We start from the raw sequence: 22,098 nt of genomic DNA on the forward strand, positions 1-22,098 counted from the left end.
GGATGTTCTATCCTTTATACCATTGGAGAAGCTCAGATACAACAGGTACAAATCTCACCAGAAATTTGAAAAGGCCCCCTTTTTTGGTCCCCTTTCCTTGAATTCACCCTTTCACTGTCTTCTGATTCACTGTCTTTTGATGATGTGTCCTAAGTGTTTTCCTACATGTAATTTGGTTCACTGTGTAGCCCCTTAATCTAGTAAAAGGCAAATTTTATTTTATTGTATTTATTTAATTCTATTTTATTATTTATATCCTTTACTACCTGTTTATTTTATTTTGTTGTTGTTGTTTTTTTGTGATGGGGAGGGTGGGGTATATGTGGGGTTTGTCTACAAAAACAGAAAATCTTATAAATGAAGTTATATAAAATAAAATAAAATGTGATCAACTCTCTCTCTCTCTGTTGAGGGAACAAAGATAATTTATCTTTCGAGAACTTCAAAAGTAACCATTTGGTGTTGTTACACTCTCACAAATAGTTAACCCCTTTTGGACGGAATTAATTTCTAATGATGCAATAAAAATCAATCAATCAGATGCTAAAATAAGTTGAGATACTCAATTTGGATTTAGCACAAACAAATATGTAACTATGTGTCAAATTTGGCTCTATTACACTATTACACTAATTACACTATTACACTAATTACACCATTACACTGTTACACTATTACAATATTACACTTATTACACTTACACTACTACACTTATTACACTATTACACAATTACACTACTACACTTATTACACTACTACACTATTACACTAATTACACTGTTACACTTATTACACTATTACACTACTACACTTATTACACTATTAATAAGTTGATTAATTCATAATAATATTAATTACACTTGAGGGAACATAGGGCTGAGGGAACATAGGGCTGAGGGAACATAGGGACGAGGGAACGTATGACCACAAATGACGGATGTTATAAGACAACAACATCCGGCCTGCCAGCAGTGCCAGGCCCCTGGATGGACATATAGCGACGTAGCGAAATAGACGTAGCGACGTAGAAATCTGCAGCATAGCAAACATCATAAAAAGGTAAGGCCTAAATATAGACACGAACAAATAGCCTATCACCAGTTTTAGATGCACTGTTGTTTCGTGGCGATGGTAGTGACATAACTATGTTGCTGTAATACATAAGATAAATAGGCTACACGATTCAGCCTAACAAAAACATGCTGTGTGGTGAGGGCATGAGCCATGATGAGCGAACAGCTGAGCTGTTGTGAGTTAGCAAGTATGTTGATCGATCCGGGCTCATTATTTGAGCTTTATTAGTTATCTATAACTCTTTAAACACGGCGGCCCGCGACATTATAGGCGGATTTTGTTTCTTTACGCCAAACTTCGCAAAATCGAACCCAGTGTCTTTCAGGTGAGCTCTTAACTTGACTGAAAAGGTTCCCATTTATTACTAGCCCTAGAATGTTTGTTACATACAGGGTAGTGGTACAGTATTCCACATAACGGAGCCATAGAACAGTGTTCTATGGCTTGCGGTTGCAGCGACAGAACGGCGGCATAAATGTGATAAATGCTCCGTTTGTAGGCTACTCACCCATTAAATAATTCCAAAGACGTGGAGTGAGATATTGTCCTAGTTTCACATACATGTGAAAGTTTTGGCACAAAACGTGTATTTAGTCAAATATCTCCACTTTTTCACGAGCTGCACCCCAGGCGCGTAGCGTGGATCAAATGATTGACTGGGCAAGTGGGTAAATTAGCATCACGGGAAGGGGTTCATCCAAGATGCGATAGGTGTCGTCGATAGGTCACGGTGTGGACGATTTTGCCGACGTGCTAATGGGGGACCATTTAAACAAAGGCGGCTTGCATGCTGTAGTTTGCTACTAAACATACATTTGCATGCGCAAGGGCTGCCAAAGTAGGCTATCTTTTGTTGTTGAAGTTAGACTGGGCCAGCTCTAAACGGACTGGGCCACGGCCCACGTGGCCCCATGGACCCCGGACGATGATCACAAACGTCATCATCACCAATTGACCAGGGAAGCACAAATGTTTGGGTCACACAATTGGCAGGTGCCTTGCGATATAGGTGCTGGGTAACTAATCACACCACCTGCCAATTGTTAGATAACGCTATAATTTTTGGTGACCGTTGATCGCAGTTTACTATGAAAACGTGTCAGTCAGTCCGTCTGTCACGCCTTGTGACATGCTCCATATATGCAGGGCCGGATTAAACCCTGTACACTCAAGACACGCTCCATATATGGCCAGTACAAAATTCATTACATATGTTGATCTGCCCCCCTGAACCACTGCTTTAATCCTCTGTTCCCATGTAGCTAACCGTGGCAGAGATGGAGGACATCGGAGACGTTGCTGCAGCTGGGGAAAGTGATGACGAAAGTGTGAGTGATAGTGTGGAAGACATATTTGACTTCAATGACTTGATAGCTGATGAGGAGGAAGAAGATGAGGAAGAAGATGAGGAAGAGGTGGAGGATGACCAGCCAATCGATACGGAGTCTGAGACTTATGAGCTTGACTACCCTGCAGAACGCAGTGGTCATGTTGCAGTGGCTGATGGGAATCACATGTATGTCTGGGGTGGTTACAAGGTACGGATCAGTTAAATCACATTATGTCCTCAAGAGTTTTATTACTTAATCAGTAGGATACACTATAGGCGGTAGTTTGACTTCATGTATTCATTTAATTATCTGAACAATGTTCTATTTCCCTAACTCATCAAGAATGCGCAATCCCTTGGATTCCTCGACTTATACTTGCCAAGAAATGAGATCTGGGCATACAATATGGAGACTGGAGTATGGTAATAATATTCATACTTCCGTTGACAGAATAATAGCAACTAGTCTAGCACACACATTAAACATAATTAGTTAAATGAATGTGCATGAAAGCTGATTATCCATATATATTTACAGGACAAAGCATTTAAGTGTTGGAGCTCTGCATACGTCCATGTCTGGCAGCTGTGCAGTGTGTTTAGATGGAGTGCTGTATCTCTTTGGGGGACATCACGCCAGAGGAAACACAAACCGGGTAAAGTTTATATATTCGACCATAATTGCGCAGCAGCAATTTAGCTTGTGTGGTTGGAATGGAAACCCCCTACCCCTGAGTATGATGAAGTAAAAGCAAAATGTGAATATGGAATTTAAAAACATAATGTACTAGCTAATTAGAATGCAAATGTGAGTTTGCTGTTTATATACAGGTTTTATCATCTGATCTGTACTGTGTTACATAGATCTATCGTCTGAACCTGAGAGCTGCCTCCCTAGTCTGGGAGGAAATGAGGGATCTGAAGGGACTCCCTCCATCCTGTAAAGACAAACTTGGATGCTGGGTCCAGCGAAATAGGTGAGAGATTATGGGAATGAAAATAGAGTAAACGCACAGTATAACTAAGTTTTGTTTTGTCTGTTTTTATGCAGACATGAATCTTTGCCAAATGTAGAGAACTAAGAGATTTGTTAAAGGTGACAGCTTATTCAGACCAGCCTGTGCTAAGGATGCAAAGTTGCTTTTCATCAAGTGTCAAGTTCTTAGTGGACCTGAGATGCACCTTGGATTAAAGTTTTCAGTCATTTGGATTCCATAGCAGCTGGCATGTCTTCTATTGAAGCATTGTTGCACAGTGAGAATAGCCTATCTACAAGCTCTCAATGTGTTGCAGACATTTCTTTTTTCTTGGCATTTGAAGTTGTCAAATTAGCAATATGCTCAGAAGCATCTTCCATTAAATCGTAATAGTCTAGGCTATTTCATAAAAAGCAAACGTTAAATCCTCAATATGTAGAAAGGAGAAAGGAAAAGGAACAATATTATTACTAATATTGTGTTAATTGTTAGGATTCAGTGTGGGGAGCTCCTTTCACACTTAAATAGACTAGAATCCGACTGGCCTTACTGTACCGTACTGTAGCATACTGTACTGTGCCGTACTGTACTGCTGTGTGTGCGGTGGAAAGGGGAGTGGCCTAAAATGTGATGTAATTTGCATCACCGTGAAATGTGGCGCAATAATATTTCATGCAAATGACAGTAATTATGACAGTTGCGTGGATGCAACATAGTGCGTTATGTCTGGACAGGCATGCAGTAGGTATTTGGCGAGATTTGTGCAAACAGTGTGGTTTGGTAGTAGAAGGCGAACAAATGCGAACAGATAAACGGGCACAGGGCTTTCAATTAGTGGGGCGAGATTACTTTGAACAAGGAAGGAGCAAAATGCTAGTCATTCTGGGATTTCCTGCACAGTATGGGGAGGGAGCAGGTGCTGCTGGCGGTCGTTCTTGATAATAAATAATAAAGCAATTTTTTTACCCCCTCACATTTGTCATTTTCATGTGTCAGGTTAATATTCTTCGGGGGCTATGGCTATGCTGCACAAGGAGCTTATCGGGGCATATTTGAATTTGACGAGACATCCTCATTTGTGGTGCGTTAACAAATATACTCGTCATATTTTGAACTGAAACATAATGTTATATTTAGGAATCCATTTAAAATTTCATTAAATACATGGACACAATGATGAATTGTAAAATGAAGCTGATTTTCTATGTGTTCCACTACAGTGGGACAGCCCTAGGCGTGGATGGAACAACCATCTTCACCTCTTAGACTTAGAGAGTGGTACATGGAGCCAGCCCATTACCACGGTACAGCCAACATCACACCTGTTCACAAATTCAAATTTTCATCTATGAAGTGAGACAAAAGCTTTAATAATCAAATTATTTCCATGGTCACATGGATGGGTATCTTATGGTGGAATTATAAATCTAATTGAAACACAATTTTCTCATGTAGGGGAACACTCCATCACCGAGAGCTGCCCATGCATGTGCTTCAGTGGGCAACAGAGGTTATGTGTTTGGAGGACGATATAAGGTAAGAAAAAACACTGTCCTATTGTCTTTGGCTCGTTACCTCACATGTATGGTGGGAGTGATCCTACGCAGTAGACACAGAAAACAGTAGTAGATCTTTTTTTAATTAAGTTGTGCAGTTGAAATAAACATACCATGCATATTTGTGTAGAAATTCTGTTCTCCTGTCTTATCTGCTGGTAGGAACAGTGTGAGCTCCCCATTGCCTGTGTCTAGCCCATCACTGTGTGATCCTAGTCTAAATACACACCCAGTGCTGTCACTCAAGCCCGCCACCAAGTGTTCAATAATAATACTGAAAATGTGGGTGTAATATCCATCCTAATAGCTCCAACACAACCGATGTTTAGGCCCACATCGGTTATTTGAGAATGAGATGGTCCAAGAAACCATTACAAAGCACATCAACTATTATGATATAGTATATAAATTAGGTTTCCATATTTAGCTGGCTTCCATATTCTACCCACCACAAAATTAAGTGGAGGGTAGAATAAGGTCATCACTCAATCAATAAGGTCAATCACTCAAAAGATCTTGTTGTTCTATCCATAGGACTTCAGACTAAATGACCTGTACTACATTGATATGGACACATGGGAGTGGCATGAAATGTAAGTGTCACTTGCATCAGTCTATTAGCAATTCTAGAACTTTAACTCCTTAAGTCTGTCCTTTTTGAACATTACTTTCCATCACCCTTTCCATTAACCCTAATGCCAAGCCTCGGTTCTGACTCCTTGCAGGAGTGTTCCCCAGAATGGTCCAGCGGGACGATCTTGGCACTCATTCACCCCTGTGTCTTCAGACTATATCTTCCTCTTTGGAGGCTTCACCACAGGCAGAGAGACGTTGAGTGAGTCCAAGGCTAATTAAAGTGGCAGATTTATAGTTTATAGCCCACACTGCTTGTAAACCGTTAGATTCCACTTATTTACATTTTACTGTCTTAAAGGTGACGCTTGGCTGTACTGTGTGAGTACGAATGAGTGGAAGCCATTCAACCACAGTCACACAACAAGCCCCAGGTAATTCTATTTTTGTATTAAACGCATGTTTGTGTGCTTGCCTGCTTGGTATAACTTTTGCTATTCAGTATTTTAGCTGTGACGTGAGCGCCCCCCTCCAGAGATACTTCTGGGTCCTACTTTTGTGTCCCCATAGTTATACTGTGACGCTCCGTCGGACAAAATCTGAAACTAAAACCACGAGTCTCATTTTGCTGCTCTCCCAAATCTGGCTGTGACAGTCCGTCTGCCCCACACTGGATACTATCGCCATTTTATTTCATTGTCAACTAAATCATTAATTGCAAACTAGATTCAACATACTCAAGCCTGCACACATTCTAAATATGCCCCCGAAATATTGTACTGAGCAAATGGACTGTTACCACCTTCAATAATAATGATAATAGTCTGTCTCCACATCATATATTTTCTTTGTCATGGACAATTGTACAAAACATTAATAATTCTACTCTAGTTGGAAGCATTAAGACCCATTCTAACCCTCAATGGCTTACTTTCTGAAAAATAAAAGATAAAAAAAGATTCACGCGCGCGTTTAGATATTCTATTTACCATGAGATGCGGACGGGAGCTGGTGCTTATTACATTTTCTATGCTTCAGGTTGTGGCACACAGCATGTCCTGGTACAGATGGGGAGGTGTTTGTGTTTGGTGGTTGTGCCAACAACCTGTTATCTCACCATACAGCTGTGAGTTACACATTATAATTAAAAGCAAATACAAAAATCATTTTCACTTTCTTCAGTAGGTTACAGTGTTTGCTTCCCTAATCTTCATTAATTTTTGTCCTACAGGCCCACAGCAATGAGTTGCTCGCTTTCAGTGTTCAGCCCAAATCATTAGTCCGGTGAGTACTTGCACTGTAATGCAGTGATTGAGAGAAGTGGCATTAGATTTTACATTCTCAAAAGGTTCTGACTCCAATACCATTTGTCTTGTTATCAGGTTCTGTATGGAAGCAGCACTCAAGCACAGAGATCGTCTATCTAGTTCCTGGGACTACTTGCCTAAACACCTTCTCCACAGCCTCCAACAGAGAATGAACGGCAACACACTGGGATCTTAAGTCAGGAGAAGAATGGCTTATTTATGCTTCAGCGAACTCGTGTCAACACTTATTTTCAGTAGAAAAATACATTAGTTGAGTGACATTTCACACACTTGTTCACCTAAGCTTAAATTAGCCTAAAGCCATCAGACTGCTGCCAAGGATAGCAGGATAATATTTGTGAGTGAGAGAAAGGCTGAAAGTTATAGGTGGTGTTCAGAGGAAGAGTGCTATATGCATGCAACAGTGTGATAGCTTACTGCCACAGCTGTGGCAATGTAAATTTTTGTACTGCCGCTATGTTGCACAAGGATTTTCAAACTAGCGGATGTCAATCAGTTGCCCTTAGACCTAAGGTTTCAGTGGACTTCAGTAGCCAGTGCTCAGGCTTGTTCCAGCTTTGTATGTGCTTTAGCCAACCCTCTGTTCTACAGGTACGACTAAGTTTTCCTGAAATTTCTGAAATCAAACCAAAAACACACAGGTTGAAGTATTGGAAGCAATGCTGGTCCTTTTCTTTTTCTCCAAATTTACCATGGAGGACTTCTAGTGTCCAAGTGGGGGGCAGGAACTTTTATCCCTGCGCCACACATTTTAGTACAAGATTGTAAAGCTTTTTATTTTTTTTTGCAATATGGTTTTTGCACAAAGTCCATACTGTTAGTCAGAAATTGTATATTTGAGATTTCAATATGGAAGTTAAAAATCAGACCGGTCTGACTCTGAAGTGAGTGGTCCTGTACTCCTCCCGGCCTGTGTGTGCACTCTACTGGCTAGGTGTTGCAGCACAGACGCATACATAGCTCTGCATAGGAGTGGCTCTAGCACAATTCAAAAGCCTAGCGTTCAGCTTTCCGATTCGATGGGACAATTTGGAATTCTAATTGAACTGTGTGTCTGTCCCTACTGCCAGCTGCCGTTCTGAATTGTGGAAATTGGTCTTTATTGTGCCTCCAGTATTGATAAAGCAGCAAACCGGGCCACTGAGATAAACCTTAAATTCTGCAGATTCTTGATCAGCAGATGAAACTCGTCCTTCCCAGGATTGGATGGACCCAATACTGACTTTTCAGTGCTCGACTCTTTTTGTTATGTGAATTCTCTCAATAGAAAAATCTTTGGACAGTGAGAGGTTCTGTACTTACTTACCGATGACTAAGAAGTACCTTTTTGTATATATTGTAATTTGTGTTGAGTGAGGTGCTTTTGTTAATGTGGTTTCTGTAGCATTTCCATTCCATTTATCACAACATACAAGCTTTGTGTAGGTACACTGATGAACCACATTGCACTGAAATATAAGACTGTTTGCACAATTTTTGTATTTGTACTGTAGAGCACACCAAATTTGTGTTAAAAAAAAACAAATCAATGACATCTGATTTAAAATGCATTTACTGCACTAGAAGTCAATTTGCAAAGACTTAGCACAGTCTTCTCGTCATTTAATCAAATAAAAGGCATTGGTACAGTCAACAAAGAATGTCTACTTTCTTGGGTTCCTTCCTTGGTTTGCCCGATGAATAAATCGCACATTGGCTACTTGACAGGTCTGTATTCAACCCTCGCTCTTATTTCTTCTTGGCAGCGAGCAGGTTTGGTGCAGACACTTTGACTTTACCTGGCATGTTTCTAGACAGGTCTGTATCCTGTAACACGAGAGGATAACATGGTAACACTTATGCACAGATCCTGAACTTAATTCATAATCATTGTATCAGTTGCACTCAACACACTGCTTATGAAAAGTACAAGTTCATTATCTTAGATGCGTTAGCTTACCTTAACACTGCGGAATAGGTCTTTTTCTCTTGCTGAAGCCTCCCTGGCTTTCATGAAGCTGAAAACTGCAGTACGAGCAGCTGACAAGTAAACGGTCACAAACTGGGATCAGACTAACTTTCATTGAGATTATTTCTTTGAATCATATTGAAGTGGTCATCGCCGGGTCTAATGATTTCGGGGCCACTAGCACACATTCAGTGGTTTTACATCCCCCATAATAAGGACTTCATACAGTTTGTTGAAAAGCTGAATACGGTATACCATAATGCAGTGTGGTTATCACTAAAAGCGGGGGGAAAAACTGTTTTTTATCCATTAAAATATTTGCGGACATTTAATGAGACTAATTAGCGCCGACTTGATTCTGCTATGGATGGATATTATTTCTGTCAAGCATGTATTATGGTTGCTGTAAAACCACCAAATAGGTAAACACTTAAAGTGCACATGGAACAGCATCAGCTGAAAACACGCTTCAGGAGCAAAATAACAGAGAAAGTGTCATAATGTAAAAGCATACATCAGGCTTATAAGACTGAATGTATCATCGTACCTTTGCCTTTCTTTTGAGCGCCTGGTGTCAGTTTCACCTTGTGTCTGAAAACAAACAACTCATTAGACCTTTAGACTCTACGCTTTTTAACACACCATTATTAATGCAGGGGAAAAGGTGTTGTGCAGTGAATATCAAGTCTTATTTTCAAGGACTCACAGTGTATTGGGCCATTTACTTGGGGAGACTGGGACCCAAATCTACACATACAATCCTCATTAACAATGAATGTCCCGTTTGTTCACTAGGTGCTGCAGATCTGTAAGGGTCCATTTGTTTCACCAAGTATCAATCATCTAGAGCTGAGAACCAGTGGTGTAGAGTATGTAAGTGTATTGCACATACTTGTAATTGGACAGTGCGGTGTACGGAGCACAGACCGGCACAGAGAACAGCAGCACATCATCAGGATGAGGCTGGCCCGTAAGAGAGGTGAGCAGATTCTCTGCTTCCTAGGAAAACACAAAACGCCCACGAGAAGATGACATATTGCCACAAAATGGTCAAATAACACGACTCTGCTTCTCAGTAAAATCATTTGTAACATCCCATGTGATATAACACGTACCATAAATTGAATAAACACAACTACATCCATGTGTAGAATACATTTATAAACATAAAATATGTCTTTGTTAGCCTCCCTGCGTTTAGAACTATTGTTTGCACTGTAAAATAATGTTATGCACCTCTGCTCCAGGGTTGTCCGGGTCAACATCATCTTCCTGAAAGACAGGACATTGGGTATTTAAAATAGAAAGACAGGACATTGGGTATTTAGAATAGAAAGACAGAACATTGGGTATTTAGAATAGAAAGACAGGACATTGGGTATTTAGAATAGACAAACTGCATCTTGTGGGCTCAGACAGAACATTGATAGCATTGCTCATCAGCTGGTTTTGTGACGTAACAAATGGCATGTGATATGTCAGATCTGCAGTACTGGGTGGGTCTACTTGACATGCAGCAGGAGAGCTGGTCATCTCCTACCTTGTCCTCATTTTCAGCTCCAACCGCCTCCTCTCCAGGCTGTCCCTCCATGTGTTCTACTTCCCCTGTCCGCTCTGGCTTCCTCACAGCAGCCTCCATGCTGCGGGGTTTCTGTGGGGGTTTCTGAGGGACTTTCCTAGCAGGCTCTTCTCTCCCTTTCCCCTTCTTTCCTTTCTTTACCTTTTCCTCCTTGACACCGGCCGACTGTTAAAAGAGGACCAACGGTGAAGAGTTTATGGTGATCAGGATGTAGTGCCTTGCTCAACAGAATGCATTTTGTATCTAGGCTGTGATATTAAAAAACGAATTTACAGATCATATTGTGGTCAAATAGAAAGATCTTCTCACCCCAAGTAGCTTCATCATCAGCTCTCTGTCCTCTTCATCTTGGTCGCCATACTTTTCCTTCATCTTCTTCAGTTTGTTCTGGAATCACCCAAACACAGGTGGATACATCTAAGGGGTAACAGGACAACTCACCCCTTTTCCGTTTCCGTTTCCGTTTTCCTCCTGAAATTTTCCCCAGTGAGGGTTGGGAGAGGCTGGACAGCAGACGGCTGAACATTGAATTTTTCTATACTATAAACTAAATAAACTTTCAAGACAGCAGACAGCCCAAGTACAAATTTATATAATTTATGAAAAGCTACTACAGTGAAGTCGGTTCGGAGGTTGTTGTAGGCTATGTGGGGTTTATCTGACGAGGTACCATTTGAGTGGGCAAAACCTTACATAATACGAAATAGTTTTTAGACTCAATATAAGTAAAATAATATAGCCTTTCCATAGCAGTATCTTTTTATATTTTTCCAAAACAGGGGTGAGTTGTCCAGTATTCCATCAAAGGTATCATCTTAATCTAATTCATACTACAATATCACGTAATTTAAATGTATCACATGATACATACAGCAGCTCATTTATGTTACACAGGCAAACAACACATGCTGTGTTAGCAATGTGTAACATTGTCAAACTAGAAGAAGAAAAAAAAAACCTCTACCTCACCTTCTGACCTCTCTTGGGGGGATGCTGGGAGGGTCCTTCCCCACCCTGGGCTCCCTGGTTGGCTAACAGGCCAGTAGGCGAGTCCTGTGATATACCCTCAGCTTCAGCCTGGCACTCAGCAACTCCTGGTTTCGGCTTCTTCTTCTTATCCTCCCTGAGGACAGAGACATGCCCCAATAGGTTAAATGGACTATTACTGTAGCTTAATTGAGCAGATCTGATATGGAGAGGTCTGTGGCTTATTGATACGAGGCCCTATTTGTTTCCTGCGATAAGCTGAGAAAGGATTTCTCCCACTTAAGCTCATCTAATTGTCTCAGCAGCAGGAAGTGGTGTAGTACCTCATTACAGTACAGTAGGTGTTGTGTACTGTTGTAATGGAATTGGAGAAGAATAGACTTTATGCTTCAATGTAAGCCATGCTGGGGTGTTGTGTTTCTGTTCCATTATCTCACCTTCTCTGTTTGGCAGTGATGTGTTTTGTCCCTTGAGTGTCTATTTCAGGCTGGAGGGGAGAGAAGAAATAACATTACGATACAAGTATGATCTTTGGAAAGTGCACGTTTGCTTCTTCAAAGTGTAAGCTATATGAATGACAACCATTGTGTGCAGTTGACTGTAGTAACCGATTACCTGAGTGGTCACTTCCTTTTTAAACCCAGCATTCTGTGAGGTCCTGCAAAAATATATTGTTTTTATTAAATTAGTAGATACCGTGGTGGTTAAAGCCTGATTTATACTCATCGCAAGACTGTGTCGAAAAAAGAGCTACAAGCTCACAACGCATCACATCTGCTGCAATGCATTGTGACTCGTGAGCTTGTAGATTGGCTATTTTCGGTGTGAGACACCATTGTACGAGAAAATATAAATAAGGCTCAACTATGAATGTACAGATTCATGTAAAACTCAACTGATGAATAGTCAGGAAGTGTTTGTTTGGCAGCAACATATGTGCATATGTAAGAGCTAATGCCAAGCTGAAAATATCACCTGCTGGACTGCAAGTGAGAGAGGGAGATGAAAATATCACCTGCTGGACTGCAAGTGAGAGAGGGAGATGGTCGTATCTGGAAAGCTGATCTCTGCACTTTCTCCATCACTGTTTGGCGGTTCCTCCGCATCTATTTCATCTTTCACGTCGTTCTCCCCAGTGTCTCCTCCCTCCTCCGTGTCGGATGTGGATTCCTCAGGAACGACAGACAACTCTTTGCTTGCAATTTCCCCCTCCTCTCCTTCCCTTTCCACCTTCCCTCCGTCCCCTCCTCCGCCCTGCTCTTCACACTCACCCTCGTTACTGCTGTCATCCCCTGCAAATGGGCAGAGGTATTGGTGCTATAAAACATTGTAGGAAGTACCAAACCAAACAATTAGTACGTATTAGTGTTATCACATTTAGATTATTGTGCAGTGATCTGAACACAACAGAAATTAATTTGAACAGATTACAGGTGTAAAACAAAGCAGCTCAAAGCAGTGCTTCAATGCCCATATTGAACAAGAGTAAGTACAATGCACAATGATCTAGTGTATATAGGAGGTTGGATTAGTCATTACTGTGTTTTGTCAAAAACATCATCACAACTAAAACCCCAGCAATAATTTATCATTGTTCCACCGGCGTAGGGTCCATTCGGCCACGCGGCCCAGTCAGTTTAGAGCTTACCCAGTCTAACTTTGAAGTGAGGGGGCAAAAAACAAGACCAAAAAGATAGCCTACTTTGGCATTTCTGTTTAGTAGCGAATCACAGCATGAAAGTCGCCTTTGTTTTAAATGGTCCCCCATTTGTCGGCAAAACCGTTCACCTATCGGCCGGAGATGCTAATATCCAAGCTACGCGCCTGCATTGTTCTCAGATACACACAATTATTTTACTAGGCAGTCAGAGGGTCGGTTCCTGCTTCCTTCATGTAGAACAAATGTTAAACAGTACATTACTGAACAATGGTGGCATGGAACTCATTAACGATTTTATTGATCGCTGAAAGTGGCTATATGAGTTTTAGTTGTTTTTGTTCACGCAGGAGATGTAAAGGAGATATGAGCTATATACAGATCCCGATATAATATGGTATTTGTTTTGATGTCAATGTGAAGACTGAATAGTACTTGGAGCTAGCTATCAAATGTATTACTATGAGACGTGCTATGAGGTGATGTGTTGTATTCTATTGGTGTGTTGTATGAATCTTTCTTAATTGAGTGCGTGACGCCGTGACGCAGGCGTGCACAGTGTGGGTTGCCTCTCTCTCTCTCTCTCAAATAGTGTTTTTTTGTTTTTGTGGGCCACGGGCCGGGCGGGTTGTTGATTAATATATTGTTTTGCGGGGCAGGTTGGTGCGGGCGCAACACTAGTGTATGTAATGACATGAAATACCTGATGGTTTTGAGACCCCAGGAAGAGTAGCTGATGTCATGTACAGCACGCTAATGGGGATCTAATCTAAATCAAATGTCCTCATGTATGACATGAAGATGTAAAAATGTGTGAAGTGAACTGCTTTCATTTGCCAAACAACCTCCCTAAATTGCTGAAACGGGTTATAGACAAATGGATTATCAGCATATTTTATGTGCGTCTTATTACCAATCAGCTCTTCTCCCTCCTCTAGAAGCTCGGCTGTGCTGGAGGAGATCTGGTCCATGTCTTCCTCTATGGTCTTCACCTTCCTCTCCCCCTTGTGCCTAAACACAGACTCGTCGTCTACCTATTTAGCAGCACACAAAGTACATATATTACTGAAAATATATACAGTCAAAATATATATAATTGCAGTATACTTGCAGAATGTTGTATTTACCTTAAAAAGAAAACTGAACCCCATCATCAAGTAGGAAGGTGGCAGGAAGTTCTTCTTTCCTAATGAGTCAAATGTGTCATGTGTTCCGTCATAAAGCCTTTTTAATCATATCCACATTTATTCTCAATGTATGTTGGTTATTCGTTAGACTGCTTTTTGTTTAGTTGCTCATCTTCAGAGCTTCCCAAGTATAGAATATTAGGTGATAGTATTTGAAACATGTCTGTCTTGAGACAATAGGTTTCTACTGTACCTCTGATCATGAAACTTCCTGTGGTGAGGTATTCTCCAGTAGGAGCCGTCTTGGACACCTGTCCCAAGTAAGCACAGAATCATGCTCAGGAATCAGTCTCAATAAAAGCACATTTTTGCATATTATTATGTGAGATTTCTTTCCCCCATCATCAACTCTTTGATGCTTTAGTCTTTAGTCTTCTTTTACTCCAAATATAAGCACACCCACACTTTGAACTAGTACAATGGTACTCACTCACCTGGTGATGGTAGACCCACCAGGCACTGGTGACGATCTTGGCATCCCAGGCAGCACTGTAACACACAGACATAGTGCCAGCCTCTGTCAGGGTACGAGGAGGGATAGGATTGCCTGAGGGAGAGAACAGGAGTGGGCAAGGTACAAAGGAAAAGTGTTTGAGGAAAGTGATTTAACCACTTAAGCCCTATATACTTTGTCATATTATATGACGAATAGTGAAAATAGCCGATCTACAAGTTTTTAACACACACAACACAGTGTGAGCTTGTACTTGTAGTTTTGCCATTTCCATTAATTTTGAGAAACAATTGACGGGAAGATGTTATTTGGCATGGCTGTGTTGTTGAACACATACTGTACACAGCTTAACGTCGGGAAAGTTACACGACTGAACCACACAGGTGTTACTAATCACCGTAGTCTTACAGTGCATTACATGAAAACTCCCGTCGGGCAGTCGTTAAAGTTGATTGAGTTGGATACGGTTTCCAGTGTTTTTGGCAGCAAATTTAGATTTTAGTTTTAGTCACATTTTAGTCACGTGGAATGTTTCAGGTTTAAGTTGACTAAATATCATACGATTTTAGTCTACTAAATCTACAGTTCATTTAGTCGACTAAGTCGGCCTTGATGCCGTCGTAATGACTGATTTTACAAATCTACAAGCGCATCGCAGCGCGTTGTGAGCTTATAGATCGGCTATTATCCACTATTCCCCTCCTAACATTTTAGTCTAGTTTTTAATCTGTTGATGAAATTGTCAATATATTTAGTCTTAGTCATCGTAGCTTAGTTTTCATTTAGTTTCCATTGAGTTTGTCAATGAAAAAAGGAAGTCGAACATTTTTCGTCTTAGTTTTAGTCGACAAAAACAACACTGACTGTTTCTCCCTCTAACATTTCCTCATATTTCGAGTTTATTGAAATGATGTCATGCACATTTGTCCAGTGCATAGCCTACTGCAGACCTTGTTGACTAGATTTAGAAGATACATATTGTGTGGGCCTGTGGGGGTGGGGTGGAGTGGAGTGGGTGGGGCTTAGTGAAGGGTCAATTGCACATTAGCAAAAATAGGGACACCAGGAATGAAGTGGTTAATATACAAATGCCAATATTTGATATTTTCTTACCAGGAAATGCAATTGTGTGTGAAAAGAGTGGTTGTACCTGATGGGTTTTTGATGACACAGCTTGTTGCTCCATGGAGGTCAGCATGAACATAAACATCACCTAACAAGAGAAACACTTCCATGAAGTGCATACATATCTTAGCCATGACCTACCTAGACTATAATGAGGCTCATCCAGTTGTTTGTGTGCGCGCCTGTGTGTGTGACTGTGTGTGTGTTAGGCCTCACTCACACATTCGCATCTAGCATACAACATTGTTGGATGCTAGATGTAAACAAAGGGTAAGTGTCATGGCCGCCCCAATGCATTTCCAATGGAAGTCACATGGTTTGACAACATTTTTGTTGTACGGCTTTTGGCTGTGTTTCGACTGCCCCCCTCCCCGTCATACAACAAAAATGTTGTGTCAAACCATGTGACTCCCATTGGAAATGCATTGCGAGCTTGCATCAGTAAACATGTCTCATGCATCAGCTATACATCAATATGTTGTGAAGGTGTGAGTCAAAGTGTACTTTATGCAGCCTGTTTATACACAGGGTGGAACTCTTACCTGCCCTGAGATAGCGCTTGACAATCATCTCGTTCTGTTGCTGGTCCCGTCCTGCTATGACCAAATAGTTCTCTGAACTAATGAACCACAAGAACTTCTCAAACCTCAAAAGAGGAAGGAAGCAAAGAGATGTCATGTGTCATTAAGACAACATATTTAAGCAAATTGGGAAAAACTGAACATATTCTTATTCGTTTGATATAAGATAATCCACCGTGCATCTTACCAATAGACCTTCCTGGCCTTCTGAATGGTGGTCACAGTCTGCACATCCTTTAGTGTTTGCTTTGTCTTTTTCTCTGCTGATTTGAAAGCCTTGAATGACAGAAATGTGATAAATAGCATTTTAAATCAAAGCTGCTAAGGTTTAGGAAGGGCACACTATATTGACTGTGCCTTATCACCTTCTGTGCTGCCTCAACAGTCTTCTGTTCTTTCTTTGCAGCGGTCCGTTTGTGGTCATAGTACCTGAAACAACAGAGTGGTGTTGAGTTATTAGCCCTGCAACATTTCTTTGTTTTCTATACCAGTCGCCGTCGGCACCCACACCTACTTCTTGGCATTGGCGTAAGCTGACAAACTGAGGTCCACATCCACCAACATGGGCTTGTTCTTTTGCAGCTTGTTCTTTTGTCCTTTGTCCTTATTCTTGTTTCTTTTGCCTTTGTGCACCACCTCCTCCTCAGTCGCCACCTCCTCGTCCTCTTCCTCCCCTTGGTCTTCCTCTGAAATGTATGGGTTCCTGAAGAGAAAGAAGCAGTTTCAGTCACTGAGGGTCAATAAATGTGATCTTGGTGCTGGTGTCATACTGTATCTGATCAACTACAAGTCAGCTGGTAGAAAACTTCAAGTGTGATTATACACCAGCTGGAAGATAATGATCTTCATAGCACTTGCATAGTGCAGTTTTTCCTTTTTCTCCAAATGTAATTCCGGATTCCCTGTGTATTCTAGTCCCTTGTCACTGCATTTCTAGTTTGGGCATGCATTTATAGGTGAAAATGTTAAAAGATTCGAAAATGGCTAAAAATAGCAGATCTGCAAACTTGCGATGCGTTGTGAGCTTGTAGATAGTCTATTTTTTCTATTCATCATGTGAAGAAGTATTGTACATACTGTAGGGTGTCTGATCAATGGTACATTAACTAAGACGACACGTCAATAATGTTCTCACTTCAGCAGCATGGTGATGTGGTTGGTTTGCAGCTTTAGTTCTTTGATGGCGCAGGCCACAGGGTCTGCAGCTGCCTGGGCCTCCTTGACAATGAGGCCAATCTCAGTCCAGTCAACCTGGTTGGCCAGGGCACTGCGGACCACTTGAAGAGCCCTCTCCACCACAGCCAGGTTCATCTCCACCAATTCACCCTTGACCCTGTCCACCTCCTGCACAACAGATAAAGAGAAAGAAAGTGTTTCTTATTTAAACATTTAGTAGGAGAACAGACACTCAATCAGTTGACTGGCATTTACAGAGTAAGGGTGGTTGCACACTCGTGCATTCTTTCGCTGCCTTTTGCAGATCCGAAAGTAGTAGGCTATCACTAGCCGTCAGCTTGTCACTAGTTGTCACCAACACCCCACTAGACAGCTGCGGAAAACGGATAATATTGACCCTGGTCCAATTTTTTTTTATACAGACAAAATACCTTAAGAACACGAAACAAAGTATACTGGGATTAAGTGGTTAACTGATTTAAATTCATTCATACAAAGACTTTCATCTACATTGTAAAATCCTGAGTGATAATACCTATTTTAACTGAGTGTACAAATGAACCCTTTGAATTGTGCTGTAGTGTGCTACATTCATTATTCACAATGGATGGACAGTGCTAACCTGTGCTTGGTGCAGGGCTACAAGCCTGTGTTCATGGTCTTTCTTGACATTGTCCAGCTTCTTCATAGCCTGTTTCTCCTGCTGCAGTGCCTTCATATCAATCCTCTGGCTCTCCATCTTAGAGTAGAACTCATCCACCGCCTAGGTGAAAGTACTACTTTATGTGTCATGTCACTTTCTCATGGAGAGTGATAACATGTATTAGATGAGGGAATAGTTTACCTCCCTATCTCATTGTAAATATGACAATAAAATCTAAGAAACTTTCAACATAAAAGAAAGACATACTTTCCCTAACAAAACAAACGGGTCCAAATATGCAAAACTCACCTTGTTAAATGATTCAAACTCCACATAGTGGCTCTCTGCATGTTGGGTAAAGAGGAATGGATGGAATTCCTCATACCTAGAGAAAGAGAATAATAATTTAAAGTGAATAATATAAATAAAAGGAAAGTTTTGTCTGTATCTTGCAGGAGAAATAGATGCAAAATAGCGTTTACGTGAGCAGTTCTTCACTGGGTTTGTCAGGGGCTAGGCTTGGCTTCTTCTCACTCTTTTGAATGATGTAACCCTTGAATGAAACATGAAAGAAAATCATGAACGCAACAAAATGCTGTATTTACAGTGTGTAAAGCTGCAACTATACATCATTTTGTTGGTGATTATTTAAAGTATGTCTTTATAGTTTACTTTATAGCAATTTTAGTTTGAGTAACTGTTGTAACCCTACACATAATGTATCGTTATACTTTCCTTCAAGACTAGTGGGTTTCTTACTTTTCCACTGAAATGTTCAGTTTCCTCCATATACTTTTCAACCCTCTGCAGGGCATCCAGGATTTTAGGTGCAACTACAAAAAATGTAAAAATAAATACACACAGTAGTCATTACATTGAAGACCAAAACCTCAACGACAATCATTCAATCACCATTATTATTTTAACACTTTTTGCAAAAATGTTGTGCTAGCCAATGCCATGTCAACCATAACTATACCTTGAGCAGTTTCGACTTGGCTGTCAACTTTGACATTGCCCGAGAGTCCCACTTCCATCAAACAGTGTTCTATCAGAGTGGCTCCACAGGCTGGAAGAATTGGGAAATATATGAGTCTGATACACATAAGATACTGCTAGATATAAGGAGATTGTTATATATATGTTCTGTATTGTTATATATCGAGTTCTGACTGCTGACAAAACTGGTTGCTTGTCTACTTACGAAGGTGAGGGTTAAGGACTTTTTTCACTTGCTCTCCATTCTGTGCTTTGGAGAGGATTTCAGTGAGCCTATGTGACAAAGGAGAAGGAAAAAAAGTACATAAAAACACAATTACATTTCTCAGTACCTCTCCCAATGACAACTTTAACAGGACAGGCCATGGTTCTTCTGGAGTTTTAATTCTTCAGGACATATCCAACCCATGGTACCATGATTATGGACAGAAAAATACAAGCTGCCCCCGAGGTAGATTGGCAAATGGAACACTGATGACATGATTGATGAATATATTAGATGTCAGTCCTGGGTTTTAATGGTTACCTGTCCAAGCTGATGAGAGGTTCATGGGGCCGGGCACCCTCAATTGGATATCTCTCTCTCACCGCGATCTTCACATCGTTTTCATCAGCAGTGCGGAAACGCAGTAGATTCAGGATGGTATACTCATAGTCTGCGAGAATGATGTTACCCTGAATATGGACCAATACACATATGTTTTTACAAAGGTATAACCATGCATACATTTTTTGTATAGTGTTTTATGTTGTCTGTGTTTTTAATGGATACCGAGTCTAAACAAATAGTTGATTGATTGAAATGCATACAAACCTCAATGATTATTATTGCATGTTATGAATCTCCTATTTTCAGTGACCAATTATAGAGCCCTGGGGGACACCATGAAACTAAGTTTATAGGGTTCATAATGGCACTTACACCCGCTTCTAATGCAAAATCTCTCTTCGAAGAGCCACCCATCGACTTCTCTAACATACTGCAACCAAGAGCGCAAAATCTCTCTTGGTAGAGCCACCCATCGACTTCTCTAACATACGGCAACCTTCCCCGGCCACTGCTACAGAGCTGATCATGAGGTAATATCTTCCCTTCTTCTCTGGAATTCTGCCTCAAAGCAGACCAGAGGTAGAAAACTGTCGTTCCCTGATGTCATCGCTAGGAACACATGCAGTGTGTAAGCAGGAACTGGGGATGGCAATGAAGGACCGGGAAGTCTGGCGTGGCATTGTGAAATCCATGATCTCGACCACGGTCGAAAAATTAGGATGATATAGGGTTCAAGTGGTAAAATATTATGTTGTTGTTTTGGAGCTGTTGGATAGATGGACCATAGAATTGTTTGCATATTTTGTTGTTCATTACTGTCATGCTGTATATCTTATTTGTATAGGATCCTGAGGAAGGTTTTGCATTACCTTTAGTGGATGCATTAATAATAATAATAATAATAAATGATAGCCCCCTGGACACATTGTTTATTTATTTTGATTCTTATTTTTCAGCTAATGTATGCATTGTGTTTAGTGTATTATAATTATGCATGTGTTTGTTTGTTTTATTATTGACCAGAAAATCATTCATCCATCCATTCCTTTACCACCACATCACTGAATAAACAGTTAAATGGCTTTTGGATCCTTCATTCATGCTTACCCTGTCATAAAGTTCAACGATCAAGTGGTAAGCAGCCTCATCTGAGCCAAACTGGATGTCAATGATTCTGTCAACTCCAAGCTGTTTGACATGCGTCAACCGCCTTGATTTCAGATGTTTCCGGCACTAAAGAGAATAAAACAATTGTGAGGGCTACATCCAGTGATCACCAAATTCATACTTTAGTTGTTCAAATGCGCGATGGAAAAATGTGCTACTTTTGGCATGTGGATGATTAAACAGTCAACAGGCAATAATAGTATGACAAAAACAAACATACTTTCATGGCAAAGCCAGATGGCATCATATTTTTGGGCCATTCAAAGTCTGTGGAATGAATACGAAGCCCCGACTCGACCAGGAGAATAGCTTTGAAGTCAGGCCTGCAATAACAATATATGGATTATCTATTCTGATTGGACTCATAATAATAGGACAGAAAGGTTTGACTGATAGCTGATAAGTGTAGCTGATAAGTGTAGTTTTGTAATTGTAATTGTAGTAAATGTTAAGGGCCAGCACCCTAGAAGAGGCCCTATCACATGGAGGGTAACTTGTATGTTTATTAACTTCTGTTGTTGGCTGACAGGTTATGAAAACATTTACTGTAACGTGTTTCAAAGTGTAACAAAGCAGATTCCAGAGGTTGCACTTGCAGACAGACAGCACTTACTTTTGCAGTCGGATGAGATAAGTCTTAGTGTCGATGTCATAGACGTTGTTTACTCTCATGCCAAGATAACTGTAAAGAGAGTAGTGCCAGTGGACAGAATTATGAATGGGTTTATTTATGTTGATGATTGCAGATGAGATGACAGGCTGACATCTATCCTTGGATAGTCATTAATTCATATATGTATTTTTTCGAGTCTGACTTTTACTTTCGTATTTATGAGTCTTTATGACTCGATCGATAAAATGCATCTATGATAGTCTTGATCCAAGGCTAGGCTAACAGCTACTCTAGCTGTCCAACTCCCGACAACATTGATCACCTACTTGGCATTGATCTCGGCAATGACTGCCCTGATGTCCACCGTATTAAATCTGGTCTTCATTGTGACTTGAGTGGCGGCTACAGTTTAATGTAGATATTAAAGACAACGCATCTTCAGTCAAAGTGCAATAATACAGGCTGCTGCTGCAGCAGGGAAGGTAACGCCAGCAGACACTAACACATCGCACATGCGCGGAAATACACTTTTGTAGGGATGCCGGTCTGGGACAAAATAAAGTGAAATATTGGCGAACGCCACAGTTCAGGCAC

The 22,098-nt window shown here is 40.8% G+C and overlaps 2 protein-coding genes across 2 annotated transcripts; one reads left to right on the forward strand and one right to left on the reverse strand.

The window, feature by feature from the left end:
- Positions 1-936: 936 nt before the first annotated feature.
- Positions 937-8,229, forward strand: klhdc2 (kelch domain containing 2). Its single transcript, XM_083791363.1, has 14 exons — positions 937-1,059; positions 2,337-2,612; positions 2,748-2,827; positions 2,943-3,060; positions 3,269-3,381; positions 4,378-4,462; positions 4,602-4,685; positions 4,837-4,917; positions 5,472-5,530; positions 5,663-5,772; positions 5,872-5,944; positions 6,549-6,636; positions 6,742-6,794; positions 6,893-8,229. The coding sequence occupies exons 2-14, from the start codon at positions 2,352-2,354 to the stop codon at positions 7,011-7,013; spliced, it is 1,326 nt and encodes a 441-aa protein (XP_083647489.1). The 5' UTR covers positions 937-1,059; positions 2,337-2,351; the 3' UTR covers positions 7,014-8,229.
- A 194-nt stretch (positions 8,230-8,423) lies between these two features.
- On the reverse strand, positions 8,424-22,008 carry nemf (nuclear export mediator factor). The gene is made up of 32 exons (XM_083791357.1): positions 21,831-22,008; positions 21,505-21,573; positions 21,112-21,214; positions 20,832-20,957; positions 19,701-19,849; positions 19,380-19,447; positions 19,155-19,244; positions 18,935-19,008; positions 18,658-18,728; positions 18,485-18,560; positions 18,155-18,295; positions 17,492-17,700; positions 16,871-17,059; positions 16,722-16,785; positions 16,544-16,632; positions 16,318-16,421; positions 15,801-15,863; positions 14,631-14,743; positions 14,390-14,447; positions 14,137-14,195; positions 13,923-14,043; positions 12,368-12,644; positions 11,968-12,010; positions 11,790-11,839; positions 11,335-11,488; positions 10,675-10,752; positions 10,327-10,530; positions 10,023-10,058; positions 9,679-9,785; positions 9,334-9,377; positions 8,778-8,857; positions 8,424-8,644 (listed from the first exon to the last, which is right to left on the reverse strand). Exons 1-32 carry the CDS (start codon positions 21,887-21,889, stop codon positions 8,567-8,569), a joined length of 3,246 nt encoding a protein of 1,081 aa, XP_083647483.1. The 5' UTR covers positions 21,890-22,008; the 3' UTR covers positions 8,424-8,566.
- Between the last annotated feature and the right edge of the window lie 90 nt (positions 22,009-22,098).

This window comes from Protomyctophum parallelum, assembly GCF_964188405.1.
Source record: "Protomyctophum parallelum genome assembly, chromosome: 20".
NCBI lineage: Eukaryota > Metazoa > Chordata > Actinopteri > Myctophiformes > Myctophidae > Protomyctophum > Protomyctophum parallelum.